This window comes from Ptychodera flava, assembly GCF_041260155.1.
Source record: "Ptychodera flava strain L36383 chromosome 23 unlocalized genomic scaffold, AS_Pfla_20210202 Scaffold_23__1_contigs__length_28996876_pilon, whole genome shotgun sequence".
Taxonomy (NCBI): domain Eukaryota; kingdom Metazoa; phylum Hemichordata; class Enteropneusta; family Ptychoderidae; genus Ptychodera; species Ptychodera flava.
This window is the reverse complement of record NW_027248277.1, coordinates 9,561,953-9,580,266: the sequence shown is the minus strand read 5'-3', so window position 1 is coordinate 9,580,266 and position 18,314 is coordinate 9,561,953. Positions and strand designations below refer to the sequence as shown.

At 39.1% G+C, this 18,314-nt stretch overlaps 1 protein-coding gene across 2 annotated transcripts in view; it reads left to right on the top strand.

Moving 5' to 3' along the window:
• Positions 1-255: 255 nt before the first annotated feature.
• The window catches only part of LOC139124208 (uncharacterized), an 89,636-nt gene continuing 71,577 nt past the window's right edge, over positions 256-18,314 (top strand). The window contains exons 1-3 of one of the 2 annotated variants that reach the window (XM_070690345.1): positions 256-564; positions 6,715-6,837; positions 9,816-10,817. In XM_070690345.1, coding sequence (XP_070546446.1) covers positions 492-564; positions 6,715-6,837; positions 9,816-10,817 — 1,198 coding nt within the window. In that variant the 5' untranslated portion in view covers positions 256-491. The remainder of the gene's footprint in view (positions 565-6,714; positions 6,838-9,815; positions 10,818-18,314) is intronic. The other variant, XM_070690346.1, reaches the window with a different exon arrangement.

Here is an 18,314-nt window from a genome sequence, read left to right as displayed (position 1 = left end):
GAGGGTCTTGGGGTCAACTGTAGGTTAGCTGTTAGTTCGAGATAGGTTATCACAAGAGGGCGCCTTCAACGAAACACTTTTTGAGAAAATTAGAGGTGTCTCTCACAACGTTTCTGTCTCACTTATACATTCCCGAAAATATTTATACTTTGGCCGTATACTTTCATGTATACATGTGATTGAAACGGGCAATTTTTGTCAAAATATTTCAGTGACCCACTTTCCTTGAGCGCCCTCTGGCGGTAAGATTTGCTCCCAAATTACATTTCGACAACTGGTATGCGGGTACTTCCGTGCTGGCAGTGGCAGTGCGATACTCACAACTGGAACCTCACATTTCCCACTTCCCTGGGAAAGCAATATCGTTCACTCAGGGTCGAGTTCACTCCACGTGTAAGAAGCGATTAGAGTGCTCCTGCGATATAAGAAGTCTGGTCAAAGTTGAGAGAGCCACAGGTTGACGCAGTTGCTCGCGGTACATATTGTCCATCATGGCGGGAACCCAGTCGCCCTCTTTAAACGCCCCTTTTACTCCCGATGCCGCAGTTTTTTGTAAGCCTGGCGGTAAGTGATTAAGTTTACCCTTGACGAATTCTTTGTGCCCTGGGTGTTTGCGACTCTTTTTGAGTCACCGACCGTGGTCCAAATCTGTGCCATTCATTCATTCATACAACGTTCAGCGCTAGCTTTTCGACCTTTAGTGGCTTTAGAAACTAGTATTTCAAACACACAATGGTTATATTCATACTCGTAAGACTCGTTGAACATTTCCATTTTTTAAAGCTCAGCCAGGAAAACTTTAAGACTCGGGATATTCTTGTGAAACCAAAGTTTGATATCTTCGCGCCATCACAATAGCGAAGGGATTAAAAATGGCGGACAAAGGGCAATGATCTTTGACCGAAGTGACGCCTTTTTCTCCCACGGGGTCACTGTATTTTCATTTAGAAAACTAAATACCATTTTAAAGGGTCTTAGGTCCAACCATAGACCCTGAAAAAAGATGTTGATGATTGTTTTAGTATTTTTTATTTTTACGTCAACAACAGTTTCTTATTCAACAGCGTGTTGAAATACATTGAGCTTGCCAACACGACCTGTTGTGTCATTTACGCTCTTATTATGTTGCCAATTGAGTTGAAATTTAACAAGGGTTTTCAGTCACGTGACTTTTTTCATTGAACTGCGCGCAGGTAGCCTGGATTCGCATTAGCTGCAATATGCAAGGTGGATTGGTATTTATCTATGCAAATTATATTAATGAGCATTGTTTCAGTGTGAAGATTATATGGTAATGACTCCTCGTCAATGCAGAATATTCTTGTATCTTACATGCTATACTTAATGACCCAAAACTGCTTCAAGAATAATAGCAGAGAGACGGATTATGACCAAAAAATGCAACTAGATAATATTTTCCGATAAATTTCCAACACACTGTGAGACTTTCAGTGAATTACTTGCAGCTATTCTGAAAACGTTAGGCTGATGAAGTCCTGAAATTGCCTTTACTACAAATCCATTTTACGTCTGTAGACGCTGTGTTGACAAACTATATAGAGGGTGTTTGTTCTTGCATTGAGGAAAAGGACAAGAACTTGTGAATGACATACAAAAACAAAAATAGTGACCAAAAAAATCATCCATCCATAGTTCGCAGCTACTGGCTTTTGCATTTGCCATCGTTTTCAGTGAACTTGCAAGTGACGGTATATTCTTCCTGTTCCTTCTGCTGCTAAAATTGTTTTTAAGATACAGTAGCCACATGTGTAATATAAGAGGTATAGGCCTAATGAGATTTTTTTCAAATAATTATTTGAGTGAAATTAAAATCTAAAGGGAGGGAGTCTTCCTGTCAGCAGCTGTGCATATGGGAGGTGTGGAATACGTCTTCAGCTGTACAAGCCTGGCACCATTTAGGTGCTAATGCTGGCATGGCATTTGTGCATAACTAGCCTGCATTTCATTTTAGTGCCCACAAACAATCCAAATCACCTATGGAGGTGTCAAAGACAGGACGATGAAATGATTGACACATTCTGCTTTCATATTCAGAGTTAAAGTGTTTCAGCCAGCTGTGTCATTGCAACATTGGAGGAAATATATTTTGTTCTGTCCCTATTAAATAATTGGGTCACCATGATGTAATCTGCATGGGCCATATTTCAGTGGCTAATGAATTCTCAGACTGTTGGTACGTTCAGACTGACGACTTTGCGTCGGCCCAGGTCCCGACCAGGGCCGGGGCCGACGTAAAAAACCAATGTGGACACGCTGAGTCGGCCCTGGGCCGACTCAGTTTGGTCCCGGTTAGAAGGGGAGTTCAGGGCCGACTCAGGGCTGACGCAAAATTTGGTCCGACGCAAATCGCCAGTGTGGACACGTTACGTCGGCCCTGGTCCCAGTTGACCAGGCCTCCGCTATGGATCGAAGTTGAACTAGTCACACTATTCGCACAAAACAAACGACGTTTGAAACTAAAGTTTACACCTATCGAAAGTTTTCAATCCAGTCTTTACATTTTAATATCATCCTATGTACGCTGAACTTCCACCAACCTTTGTTCCGCAAACGAGACCATGTCATTCGATTCCACAGTGCACATAATAGACTAGAGAGGCATGTCAAAAATGCCGCGCACTGGTTATTTCTCCACGGCGGTCTGATATATACCATATTCTCATCCAATAAATGGTGAAGATCTCTCCGATGATTAAAAGGGTGAGTGGTAGTCATATTTGCCCTTCTTGTGCGTAAAAACACAGGAAAATCATGAACAGTAGAAACAGCGTGCCATATTCAAATTCGCCATTTTGAACTTTGACAGGTCAGAGGTCACAAAGGAAGGTAAAGTTACGTCGGCCCTAATCTGGTACCGGTAAGTGTGGACACGGACCAATTTAATCCCAAAAGGACAATTATTTTGCGTCGGCCCAAATTTCAGTTGGGTTGCCAATGTGAACAAGATAATTGCCTCCTAAACAGAAAACTACAGCTAACAATAAATAAGTTGTAAGATGTTGAAACAGTTTACCCTCCTTCCTACAAAGTTGCTTTATATTGAAACAGTTTACTCATCTCTGCTTCCTCCATGCTACAAAGTAACAAAATTCCCTGGTAGGTAAAACAAACATTGTTGCTGTTTGATACTACAATATACTGAGGCTTTGCTTCTATGAGTCCCCTTTGTCCTTGAGTCTGTCAAAAGTTTTACCTACTTTGCTTGAATCAAAATTTTGGCCATAACTACTCAGTTTGATAGTAAAAACCACAATTTCAAAGGAAACTTTCACAAACCGAGTCATAATACAATTGAAAAGGAGAAAACTGCGGTTTTCTGAATGGTCAAATCTAGAGTGTTGTTCACACACAGGCCATTTAAAAGCCTTCAATACTGGCATGAATCATAATCATGAAAATAATGTTAACACTCAAACAGTCAGTGTTTTCTCTGCATGTTCACCGAAGCGGGCAATTTCTACCCTATTCATCAAAATTAGGGGGCAAACTTGACATTTGAGGGGGCAGTATTTTTTAATGCTTACTAATGACATTAGGCCTAAACAACATGTCCTATCAAAACATGAACATAAAATGCATGGCACTGGTATCCATGGAGACTGAAGCACAAGTATATCCTTTACTTTGTTTTCTTTTCGATGTTTGTACTCCACGTTATGCACGTCACCAAAATTGAATGACAGGCGATATTTTGTCTTTTCCGGGGGAATATTCTGAATAGAAATAACGGCAAATTTACAGGTCACTACACTGTGCGCTTGTGTCACCATAATACAGACGTATTTGCGTGCTGTGTTTTGTACGCGATTTTCGCGCAGTCAGTAACTTTTAAAGGGCAGAAAATGGCTCGAAATGCGCAATTGCGCAGTGCTGAGAAAACCCTGAACAGTGGTTAATTAAATGCACATAACTCATTGTATCATTGTGTCTAGTTTCACAGGATTTTGTTTTGGCCCAACTCTTTTTCTCTCAAGAAAAATACTTATGGCCAAGGTGCTATTGAGCCTGCTTGATCACAACTATGGCACAACACATGGCCTCAAACACCACAATAATATTATCTACACTGCCAAGATGCTACTAAATCCTTTTTCCGCATGGAAAATTTTTATTTTAGTGGCTCAAAATATTTTGGTCATGACTTAAAGACTACATAAATTTGCCACATGAGGAGATTATAACTTATGATAAGCTGTCATACTGTGAACACTGATTGAATGCTGCAGAAGTATTCTCTATCTGTGGTAATATACACGTCATATTGCTACAAGATTTTAGATTTGCCATCTAATTTTATTTCTTAAATTCTGGTGGTAAAAATTTACCACCAGAAATGAAAAAGTATTTATATCCCTGAAATGTCATAAAAACAGATAATCAATGGAAAAAAACTGAACAAATATTTCTTTCATGTAAAAACATCATGAACAGCATACAAACATCTTGATTTGTAAAATTAGGAACTGAATGGCAAGAAAGCTGATGCCACCCTTGAGATCGTAAAGTGTCTAAAAATTGCTCAAAGTGGCTACAATATTTTTGATTTGGCTAATGACTTGGCTAATCATTTTGGTGACTTAAGGGAGCCCTGCAGTTTATGCATATACCAGGAGGTTGCAGTAAACTGAATGATACTGAAAATTTCACATGGGCACATACATTCACCTGACTTGCCTATTGAACGCCAAATATCGTACCCGATCATGACGACACAATGACACTGTACTGTGTCATGTTATTGAAATACTTTACATGTCCCTCAAAAATGTAATTTGTCCCTCATTTAAACCTACTATGGGTCGCTGTGTTTCCGTGCTATCAAAAGCTGGCTGAAACACTTGAGTAACAACAATTGCATGTTTTGTTGGTAATATGACAGCAGAATTCTTAGTGTTACTCACTCAGAAATCGCCACAAATGCTACACAAAATAAGTGTCCATGTACTGTATTTCTATTGTAAAGTAACACATATAGGAGATATGTTTGCAGGGCTTACACTGCCCAAATTATGCTTCCTCTCTCTTCAGTTGGTCTAAAGCTACCAATCACAAGACTGATCAGTCAAGTGTATTTCTATATTTCAATCCATCTATCTGTTAGTCAATTTTACACCCGTACATGTAGAACTGAAGGATCACAGTCTGCGGTCCAAAATCTTATCAATGTATTCTCCTTTCAAAGTTCTCAGAGTGAATATTTGAATGACAAACACTCTAGGATGTATCGCATTTGACAAGGAAGACATCTTTGATTTACAATTCTCTGATGTATGTTAACTTGTAATTTCTTCAGTTTTGCTAGCCTAGTGACATCCATGGTGCTTCTCAAACATGTAGGAAGCTGAGAGTGATTTTTTACTGTTCACTTGCTACTTCATACTTTTTTGTAACAATACTTTGCACCCAGTCAACCAATCAGGTTTGTGGGCTTTCAATCTGAGACACAAAGACAAAAATGTATTGAAAAGTTTAAAATAATAATTATGCAGTGTTTTCTATGCATGTTTATTAAAAGGGTCACTTTGTGCCCCATTTATCAAAATTAGGGTATGGAGGAGTAAATTGACAATGATAATACTCCTGGGGTACATCAGCAATCTCATAACTACTTAGTGGCAAGTTCCTATCCAACATAGTGATAAAGAAGAGAGAGAAAAATCAGAATAAGTAGCAAAATATTTTGAGTGGGAAACATACTGAACTCTGATTGGATAAATAAAATAACTCTGATTGGCTGAGAGTTTCTATCCTAGGATCCAAGTGAATGCAATGAATAAAGTTTTGAATTACATTTAAACTTCTCCAAATTCTCTGCTGTGCAAAAAAGCATTTGTCACATCATCAGAATAAATGGTTTTCAGACATGGCAAGCTGCTTTAAACAGAAATTCTGGTGAAGCAGATAATAAGATGTTAGTTACTTAGCATCAATGTATGTATTCAAAGTGTAAATCTCATAAAGTTTGAATAGCGGACAACAGCAGTGGCAAAAAACAACTTGGCAGTAGCACTACAATGTAACAGGTGACTGTCACAGCAAATCCATTCCCTCTAAATAAACGCTCAAAACTCACGAAATCATTAGCATCCTTCATAAATTTTACAGTTGAGAGTTGTATAGACACTAAATATCTATTCCATCTCAGTGATGGACATTGACGTCAAAGATTATGCACTTCTATAAGTGATTGAAAACAGCAACAGAAAGTTACCAACCTGCTCAAAGTAGTCATGTCAGCTAAGAGAATGTCACTTCTCTGCCTCATGAGGGCGCCTTACAATGATGTCATGTCACAGTTTATGACATGCACTATGAAGAGAATGCAAGTTGCTGGTGATTAAAAAGCAAAACAGACTACACATATTATTTTATTTAAAATCCTATTAACATTCTAACACAACACACACACGCACACGTATGCTTGGTTTATGATAGTTTCTACACTAAGACAAACAAACTTTAGAAAAAGGACTCAAATCTCATAATATGTAAGGTTCTGGTATCAAATCTTACCACATAAACCATAGCAGCCACTTACAAAGCTATGTATTTGATTCTCAGCACCAAACTGAGCTCATGCCATTTTAAATAGCTCTGCTGTCAGCCCAGACACATACTGTATGACATTGTTTTAACAACCATCTCATTGTTTCTTTATTTCATGTTCTTCTCAACTTCACTGGCCATGAACAGAGTGTCAGAAATTGTGGACTGCATTGCAGAATGGTGGCAAGCGAAGGGAGTTTGGAAATTGGTTTCAACAGTCAACTCAAAAGCTTTCTGAGAAAGTTTTAAATGGCAATTTGTCAGGGAAAGGTAAGTAAATAAAGGCAGATATTGAGGAACTTATAGCTGTAATGATTCTTTTTTTTCACTATATTTTTTATATGTCGACTGTAAGTTGTTCTATTGCTGAAAGCATGTTGAAAAATCATACTTTGAGCTTGTCAACACACTGTGTAATTGTGAATTTTGAACTGTCATTATTTACATTTGAATATCAGTGGGGACCAGAATTTCATCCTCAAAAATAACAATGCAGTCTGCACATTGTTGACATACTGAAAGCAGTGTATCTCAAAATACTTTGTGGTGTGGAACAAGAAACTGTGTTAAAGTTCTAATAATATTGTCTTACTAACTTACAAGATAGTCATCATCATTCATTTTCTTGGCTATTACACACTTTTAAAATTTCTCTACCTTTATTCATATTTATTTTGAAAGGTAATCATTATTTCTTGATTATTAAAAATCCTGCACAGTTAACCTTCTGGGTGCCATAATTTTTCCTACCAGAATTTTAGTGCAACATTTTATCAATTTTTACAATTTTTTGTAATTTTTTTATAATGTTGACCAAATGCATATCACATTTCATTGGCCATAGTTTTTGGTCAACATTTTGACAAAAATCAGAAGAATATTTACCGGGGTACATTTTATAAAAGTGATAACAATTGACTTTGACACTCAAAGGGTTAACAGGATGATTAGTCAGAACTGCACCTTTGTGACTTGCTTGTTTACAGACAATGAATTTCATGCACGATATCCAGATGCATCACATCTACATACCGGTAGCTGCAACATTTAAATTTATGTTATGACAAACATGTCCAACTTTCATCAATTGCCAACATACTTTGGATACTGTGTTTACATTTTACCATGTGATCATCGAGCACTGTTCAGATGACCCTTTCCCTTTCAGAGTTATGACCGACAAGGCAACTAGCATTCTTGTTTGATGGTCCAAAATGAAAAGTTTCAACCTTTTGAACTCAAAATGTCAATAAATTGTAAAATGTGTAAATTGTGTGGAAACAATGTGTGTGTGTTTTGTATATATATATACCGGTATATATATATTATATATATATATATATAATATATATATATACAGCGTTCTCACCAGGCCGCGATTCCGCGACATTCTCGCGTATTTTTCTGTTTTGTCGCGGATTTCTTGGGCGTGCGCGCCAATAGTGGCGCGCCTTTGAAATTATAAACTTTCGTGGTGCCAGCCGTATGGCCGACCGCCGTATCATACAGCCAGTACTTTTCACATGGACGTAAATGATTGACGCGAGTAATTACACTTCCTGGTTGAAACCGAGGCAATCTGGAAGCAATACCCGTCAGAGGGCGTACTTAAACCACAGTCACTTGTGATTCGATACATGGCCGATGTGTGGTATGCATTACGTATACCACACAGCGGCCGTCGTGTATTGAACCACACGAGACTGTGGTAGTCTGACGCACTGGACGTGTTCGCCGCATACATACCGGTACAGTGTCCACGGAATTCGCGGAAGCTGGAGGCGTCATGGGCACGATAATATTTTCATAGGCTACGACAACAATAATCCGAACTACGAAAACACAAGAATGTAAAGCTTGTATATCCCTAAGGAATTACATGAACATTTTTCGAAAACTACGAACTCGAAGCTGGTAGCATTATACTGTGAGTTCCGCATGGCAACCAGGGTCTGGACGGGCGCGACGTTATAGTGTTCGTGCCGTTGAGATTCAGTGAATTTTTGTTTTCGAAAAATAACGCAACTTTGTCTGAGATAATTTTTAGGTCTTTGCTATGTTTGGAATCATGTATAAACTTCGCGGGAGATACGTGTTGTGTGATGTTATCAGGCATTTGCTCCGTTCCTCGCCCACGCGACCTAGTAACTACGACTGGAAATGATTGACAATTTGCCCACTGCCGACTGATGATTTTATTCCAAAAGTAGTTCAGAGGTTTAATGTGGAATAGTTGGAGGAAAGTTCTCTTATTATGCAAAAAATTATCAATTCTTGGCTTGCGCATGTGATAAGTATATTATTCCAGCGAACTCATATGTGAGATACATGGACGTCTTTTTCCCATGTTTCGATCAATTGACAAAATTTGTAGCCTTGGCTGGCGACCGAAATTTCATGTCAAAATGTGATGATTGTCCACAAACATCATAGGGATATGTTTCCTAATCTAAATAGAAGCCATAGCACTGAATTGGCTTGTTCCTTCTGCTAACTGTGAAAGGGGATTTAGTGTGCAAAAAAAACCGTAACTAATGACAGAAATCAACTTGAAGCTGAATGGCTGGACACTCTAGCAACTACTATTATGGTAGAGGGCCCGAAATGGACTTTCACACTGGAAATAACGAAAGTCCCGTAGACTTTTCATTAAGAGGCACTGATATTCACTATCAGTTGATATGTTTACCGAATGTTTACAAAAAAGTTGTTAAGGTGAATGAGTTGTTGAGTCCTTTATTTTTTCCATGCATAGAATAAGGTTCGTATTTGCAGTTTGACTTTTTTAACATATTTATATATTGTCTCACAAAAATCATCCGTTGTCCCGCTTTTTTTTGGTCAGCGGGACAAAATGTCCCACAATTTTTTTTTTCTGGTGAGAACACTGTAGTGTAATATATATATATATAATATATATATAATATATATATATATATATATATATATATATATATATATATATATTAGAATATATATATATATATAATATATATATTATACACACAAACACACACAATATAATATTATTCCAGAAAAAACATATTATATATATATATATATATATATATATATATATTATACACACACAACAATATAATATTATTCCAGAAAAAACCATATATATATATATATATATTATACACACACACACACACACACACACACACACACACAATATAATATTATTCCAGCAAAACCAGAGTTGACAATAATCTGACAAGTACTCTATACATTACTCTTGCCAGATGTTACAGTATTTGTCAATTACATGTGCCTGAGTGGAAAAATTGTGAGGGCGGTATCCAAAGCCAGTAAGGATGTCAACGTCCAGATCAGCGCAGCATACAGCTTTGCCGTTGACACTGAGAGAGAAAATGGAAGTGATGAGTTAGCAATGGGATGTAGCTATCCAGGCAAGCCATTTCCGTGTGGAATTGTGGAAGCAAACCTGCTATCCGATGTCATGGCAAACAATCATCTTCTTACCGAGAGGGATGCGTTCATCAGAATTCAAGAAAAGTCCGTCACGAGGGGACAGTGCTTTGTAAGTGCAACCCAGCGCAGACGTGCACACGCAAAGCGCAATGAACATGCACCAAACATAGATAATTTCTCTGACAGATTCAGCGCACGTTCTCAGTCAAGTGTTGTCGTGAACGGAGGAGATAGCACAGCAACTCGAAGATGCCTCACTGCAAAGCGTACCCGTTCAGATGACCGTGTGGAAAGCGAAATGGAATTACACTCCACTGAGTCCCGTGATGTTGAAGGCTTGAAAGAGACTATCCTGAATGGACATGATTTTTATGAGAGAGTGAAGCGTATTAAACAGGAAACTGGCTTGGAGGCAGACTTACAAGACAGTGAAGCCCATTACATGGTTGTTACAGAAGGGAATGAGGGAAGACCTGAAGAAGATGACGGTGAAACCTCGAGCCTTGAGGACGATCAGGCCATGGACGGCAATGAGAGCTGCCTGAGCGAGACTGACGCTTTTATGCATACCGCTTCTGTTAACCACAGTGCCAATGACAGTGAAGAGATGGGGGCAAACTCAAGTGGTGGAGAGGACAATTTCAGTGGCAGGGATGTGACTCCTGAGACCTCAGGAATGGGACAGTGTGACCTGAACAACGAAGCAGACTTCACTGAAAGTGCAGGACCCAGTCCGTTGTCGGCAACAATGAAGACACCTGAAGGAGCTGTTGAGGATGATGTTGAGCCACCATCTCCAAATCCAGCAAACGGTATGTCTGTCATTGTTTACTGTCCTTGTGACCTAAACCCTTTGACCCCTGCCCTCTTAATGACCCATGACATCATGCAGAAGTTGGCCATAGAACAGAGTTCAAAAGTGATTGCATTCCAAACTTTTAATTTCCCACCAATTTTCAGAATTCCCTTTAAATGTAAGATGTCGTCTACTGAGATATGTGTTGCTATATGCAGGAAACAATTGAACCATAACTGCCATTCAAATTCATCCAAAACCCCCAAAATAGCCATTTCAAGCTTCATAGTGGGTATTCCCCTCATTTGTGCAATGGCCCCTGATGATGCACACTGTGTGAGCCTATTTGTATTTTCATAGCATTTTTTCAAGTTTAATTCACAAAAATAAATTGGCTGATACATCAACTGTTGAGGAAATCTTTACTTTCCAATCAATTCCTGGAGTGTAACTGTTGTTCAAACGGAAATCAATGAAAAGTTATGATCAAAAGTTTGGAGTTCTGTTATGTTGTTTATTGTGAAAAGAAATTACTTTTGAGTATATTGAGTGTCAAAATTCTTTTCAAGGTCATGGATTTCTGGGAAACACATGCCTTGTAAAATTGTGACTTCGTCAATTTCAGCTTATTGTTTGGAAGCAATTTATTTGTATACATACATCTTCAGAACTTTTGAATGCTTGACCAAAATTTGCCAGATAAAAAGCATGTTTCGTCATTTTTCAAGTACTATGTGAAAATTGTATGAAATGATCAATTTATAGAGTAAGAAATTTTTATCTGGAACATTCATATCCAGGAGAAAGCAGTGTTCTCCCCAGAAAACTGATAAAATATCGGCCACTTTGTATACATCTACATAACAATACCCTACCAGAATTGGGCAACTTAACCATTGCACACAGCAGTCCTGCATGTGGCAAATGCAGGTACTCACTACATGTGCTTGTGAGTGCTCATACTTAAATGTGCAGACTTTTGACACAGCCACGCCTTTACAGGGCATTTCACCTGAGGGTAACTTGCAAGTTTGTTTTTAGAAGTCGATGCACACTGCCACCTCACCAGCACAAGTATGAACACATGAATGTAAATTTGTAATCTTGAGTGGTGTTCTGGTTTAGTATTCAGCACTATCAGCCCCTCTATTGGTCAGAACCAGTGTTCTCCCCAGGATTTTTTTACAGAGGGTGAAGATGTGGTGCGAAGCACCACAAGCGACCGCGTAAGCGGTCGCGGGGGAGGTCAGAAGGGGGGTGTCCCCCTCCTGCCGTTGGAGCTTTTGAAAACAGAGGTAAAATGGTGTTATTTGGTGGCACTTGGGGAGTATTTTTTTCAGATTTTTTTCGTATAAAAACTCAAAGGAAAAGAAATCTGAGATAGTGTTCCACACTTTTATTCCAGTTCACTGATTTCAATAAAGATTACATTTTTTGAAAACGAAAACATAGCGACAGACATACATTTTTATTCATCGATGTCAAAATTATCACCATAGCACTCACACGCGTTCTCATCCTCCGGCCGAGTCTAAAAATAGGTCGTTTTGCTTTGGGAAGGAATACACAAGCGAAATTCTAACCTCCTATAAAAACTTCAGTGTACTCTGCTGTCCTTGGTTCGGCTCAAGCTCCTTGGCTCAGCTAAGTCGGTTACCTAATGCACGGTCCCTATGGAGGGACCGTGGTTAACGATACGTTACGGCCTGAGCCATGCAAATATGGCTGCCATCGATGAGTTGCACATGGGCTTATGATCTCGGATGACATCACAAACTCGCGAGATTTGCAAGATCGATGAGAATTACGTTTGCAGCCTGCAGGATCGACGATCACGCTTGCATTTTGCTTGTAAATCACTGTCAACTTTTTTCCCGTATATTTTATTGTTTTATTTTTCAAAAAAAAAATCTTTTTTCATTTCTGGCAAGGGGGCGTTCGGATTTACAAGAGGGCGCCACGCCCCTGTTACCCTTATTCAGGGAGACACTGGAAACATTGGGTGTGTCAATCCAGCATACACAAAGGATAGATATATTGAAATATGTGTTAGCTTCAACTTTGCTAATGGAGATTATTGCCTTGTATATACAGCTCTAGTGTTCCTTTCCACTTTGCCAATGCGGGGCTAGCTTCGCGCCAGCACCCATTCAATGCAGCATCAGCCCAGTGTCACATATGCCTGTATTACAGGCCACACACTGCTGGGTAAATGGAGCTGATGCATCTAATAGTGACAGGAAGTGTGGACAATACTGTAGTTGTTTTCAGCGAAATGGCTGTGTGAAATGAAAGACAAGCCCATTCTGATCACTGCATCAAGCCATACTTGACCAAAAGACTTGAGGGAAAACAACTGTAATTTCTTTCAAGTTTATACAGATGTATCAATACACATTCTGTGACAAGACTGTGTTGTTAGCAGTTTCATAAAAACACTGTCTGCACGATGCAACATGGTAGTGCTCTGACTGAGTGACATGGTAGCATTTCGTACCTGTGACATGACATTATATGTCTTAGTGATTTGCCAATGTATGGCAGAAAATCCCGGGAAAAACACTTTTAGATTGTACATGCCGTTTGTGAGACCCTGGTTGCACTTGCTTCTAATAATCTCCTTGCTTGCTTGCTTGCTTGAATTTGGGAAATTGTTGAGGCACACGATAGTAAATACTCGTTGGACGATTCGCACTTCGAACGGCACTGAAGTGTAAATTTAACGTAGCATGGTATGGGTGCATGCATTCTGCCGTTGCATGCATTGGAGATTTTGGAGTGATTGCCCCCCCCCCCAGCATTATGCTGCATTGGACTACCGGAACCCATGGACCAAACATACTGTAGGGAAAACATCCCAAATCTACCCCTCTTTCAAGTCTTTGTCAGATCTCCAGTGAAAGTAATGCGAAAAATATAAAATGTAACACTTGGGTAAAGAATAAGCACTATATTTAGGCTCATGTCTGGCGAATATGATAATTTGTGCTGTGAAAATACTGTCAAATTGTCCACTACACTATGCCTATTTGTCTATGTGTATTACTGGGGCCAAAAAAACCTAGGCTGGAACTCACGTTTAATTAAAAGTTTGTCACGTCCGAAAGATTTGAAATACGCACCCCCCAAAAAAGACACGATAAATGTTTCACATAAACTTCAAATTTAAAATAAGGTGAGCCTATTTACAGGATATTCTAATTGACTTTCACATTTTAGAAAAAAATAAGCAAGCTTACGGGATTCGGTGCGATTTCCAGTCATTAACATCATTTTCAACGAGCCAAGCTGTCATGGAGCAGCTATCGTGTTTGGGTCGTTGTTCCTGAAATAGCATGTGTCCCTCTGGATAGACACGATGAACACATGGTAGGAAGTAGTCCCGCAGAATGCCCTGATAACTTTCACTGTCCATAATCCTGTTGAAGATGACAATTCTCATTGCACCCTTTCTGGAAATTCCAGCCAGACTAAAACCAGAACGTTAAGTAACATTAGTTATTCGTAATTTAGGATTTGGTAATCATTAGTTGTGAATCAGGATATTATACTGAAAATTACTCGAAGGTCAAATATGCCCTTTGATTGCACCTTGAATGTCACAGAGTTTTTTTTTACTGTTTGAGGGGAAAGAATTTAAAACAATTTTAAGGGTCAAAAGTACAGATACTCACTGAAAATGGGTGCTCGACTTTGAACCGTTTTTAGACAGGTTCTCCCCAAGTTGTCGGAACGACGTTGTCATGAACGACTTTCGTCAGTGAAGATGACATCATCAAATATTTCTTCAGTTGCCAACATTCGCAGGCATCACTCACGCTTGATCGGACGATTGACCACACAGACCATCTGAGCATACCGTGTCTGCTGTCCTCCAGCCAAGCTTCCATCGCAATCTCTTGACACTCGCCACTGAGATTGGGGGGGGGGGGGGTATCATGGAAATCGAGACAAAATCGACGTCACAATTCAACAGCCATGAGCTCTCGATTTGCGTACACTTGATTGTCAATATTATCAAGATGCTGCAATCTGAACTTGCCAGGGCCACCTAATTGCTCAAGGTCATAAAGATTGTTCCTAGTTCACTGAATTTTTTAAATACACTATTGACAGTCTGTCTGCTCACTATTAAATTTTCTTCTTCTGCAAATATTTGGACAATGTATTTGGTTGGAAGGCCTAGGCGTTTTAGGTTCACTATCCTGCGACGCAGATCTTTATGTGATCTGGTCGCTTTCTGTGGTGGAGTGAGAGATGTGGCGTTTCTTTCATAAGAGAAGAAATATCTGTGATGGGATTCCATTTGGTGTAGAAATATTTAAATTTCCCTTGTGAGGTTATAGAAAAATAGTTGAACGTAAAAGGAAATGTCAACTGAGACAATAGAAAAAGCACGAAGAAAGAAATAAAATTAACACTTTGATACACAACTTGATAAAGTCATACAACGTAACTAATCATGTCCCTTTTGGCAATGAATAACAAAATTACCATCACATATATTTTTGGTTTGCTTTTGTAGTCGCATATGTATTTAAGACACATTTTTGGACCATATTTAGGAAAGTGACTTCAACATCGGCAAAATATTAACCAACATGATAAGTAACGTGTCATGGTATAATTTATATGATGCGAAACTGCACTCACCTTGTCAACTTTGGTTTCAAAAAGGGAAAGCTGTCCGAGGTCCGTTACTATCAATTTTTGCAGCGGACCACTAGTTTTTCATAGATGTCTGGTCTGATTGACCAGTAGATAATCGAAAAAATAACAGAAACAAAAAGATAACAAAACACACAGTCCGATACCCACTAGTGTGTACACAACATTGCCAGGTATGCACTGCCCTCATTCTCGGGTCATATTTTGTATCAGGTGACTGCCACTTACGTCATCTTTCATGCAATAGGATCTATAGGCAGGGCCTGAAAAATACGCTTGCCTGATGCCCGGGACAGACTTATTTCTAATACGGACAATCGCAAAACTAGCCCTCACTTGCCCGCGGGCAGAAAGTTCAGAGTCAACTCAGTGTTTTGCCAAGAGTGCGTTCTTTCGTCTTTTGACGCAAATTAGAAACAATGTCCCTCGAAAGTACCAGACGTGGATCACTCGTACGCACTCAAATCGGGACTTATTTTTTTCGTCTCAACTGAAACACTAAAGAAAAATCAGTTACTCTGTTACAGTTTGCGATTCATGGTATGAGCAAGTCGATGTGCGTCCGCTAGCCACACTGGACCCTGGGGCAAATGCCGGCCATGGCCATACGGCCACGTACACTCCATTCATTTTACATGTAAAATGTAACGAGATAATAACCAGACAATGATGTTTGAAGCGGAAGCCTGGATTATTTTAAAAAGAACAACTAACTTTTCACCAAACAATTTGGACAGTGAAACAGTGAAGCAAACTTTATTTTCAATCACCGTTACTCTTGCAGCTATAGTAGTACACAGTGTGCACGGAGAATGAAATTTCTAGCCACACTGCACGGAGCATCAAACGGCACTATGTGGTGTGATGGAAGCTCACAACTTTACCTAAAAATATCAGTAACTCCAAAATTTTGATGAAGCACCATATCCCTGTCTTTCAAAGTAATATTTTGCAGTCAGAAATTTCTCCAGAAGGAGTCTCATGCCACTCTTCGATCGTACGCAGCAAGCTTGTGTAGGTCACCATGCTGAATTCCTTATATGGTCAAGACCCCTATCTTGATTGTAGCGGACCTTAACAAAAGCCACCTAGCTTGTCAAAACCGTGGTATGGCAAGTTGCTATTGCTATTATGAAGAGAATGGAGTTCCTCCCAGATTTTTAGTATTTTCAACCTCTTTTTTTGCAATTTCAATGAAAAAGTATCAGTCATTTGGGCAATTGCAGCAGTAGTGAAAAAACCATGTTAAATGTCTGCATTAGACTATTGTCTTCAATCACTTCTGGTTTTGTAGTCATAAGTGTGATGAAACATCTTACTAGTATTTATTTCTGTTAAACACATCTAATGTGGTAACTGGCAATAATTTCCATAAGACTGAAGCATATTAAATTAATTTCATTATGGTAATGTACTTTTTACAATTAAAAACTGTAAATACCACCAATTTGTCACAAACCATTGTAGGAGAGGTCCCACAATCTGGGTAAGAGCAGAATCATTTTTTTTTGGAAAATTTTCAGGGCAAGTGAGTTTCTGCTACGGACAAGTAGAAAAATAGAGGCTACCGGTACTTGTCCGGGGACAAGTGGATAAAAATTAAATTTTTCAGGTCCTGATAAGGGGTACCCGGTATTGCTCAGTATTGACTAGTAATTGCTGATCATGCTGTTTGTACACACAGAGCAGGAATTGAATAGACCTCACACATGCAGCAGTGATAGATCGTCTGCTGCACTGAGTCAACATTGTTTTGCATAAAAAAGCAGGTTCTTCGGATGTCTATGGCTAATCATTTGAGATAGAGGTTTTGTAAGAAAACAGCAGACAAAAATAGTCCAGCGACGATGTGGAAAGTACAGGTGCTGATAAAACTCAACCGCCTGTCAGTGAGACAGTGACTAGACAGTCAGTGTGCAAAACCAACTGGTGATTTAAGTACTGCCAGTGGCCCATTAAATCTACAAAATGTAAAAAAATCGGGTGATGCATTGTGCTTTGAAGATCTGAAATGTAACAGAACTGGACAACAAAGGAAATTTCTAGAACACTTGAAAGTCACAGTTATTGCACACATCAAAAACAAATGTAAAGGTTGTTCTATGTCGCGCCAACTCTCGGTTTCTTTCAAAAGTTGATACAGTTTCATGATATTCGACAGTGTCAGTTGATCAGCTGAGTTTCACTTTGCTAGATTAAGTGATAAGTAATCAATTTTGCGGTCCGGAGTTGTTTAAAGGTAAGTTGATCTTGCAAACCCTAAATTGTTCTTTTTAAATCAATTTTTTTTAGCATCTCCACACACGACTTGCCTGTTTAACACCTTTTATCAATAGTGGCATCATTGAGGCATCAGTTGACATTCAATCACCAGTTTTCCTGATATTCACAATCAATAAAGCAAAATCAAAACAATCATGGATTTAGGGCGCAGAATAGGAGCGCAGATCAAGAGTGTACAAATAGGGCACAGATGGATGGTGCAAATTGAAATGCGCTAGTGCTTGTAGGAGATGCCGACTATCATTTTCTGACCTCTAAAATACCTGTTTATCATATGCGGTGATTTTGGTATATATCAGTCTACTTGTATCTTATACATTGTACTTCGTCCATTCCTGCAGATGACAAGTCGAGATTGCGGACTTCAGTGAAAGAGCATTGCGTCGAACAAGCAGGCACATCAAGTGGGACACAGGCTGTGGTTGAGAGTACTGGTGGGGTGAAGAAAAAAACTACTTTATCAAGGGTAAGTGTAGCTTTTATTGAGCAGCAAACACTATCACAGAGACTGTAAGACAGTTGTCTTTTGATGGTGTTTTGAAGCCAATGCTGTAATTTTATG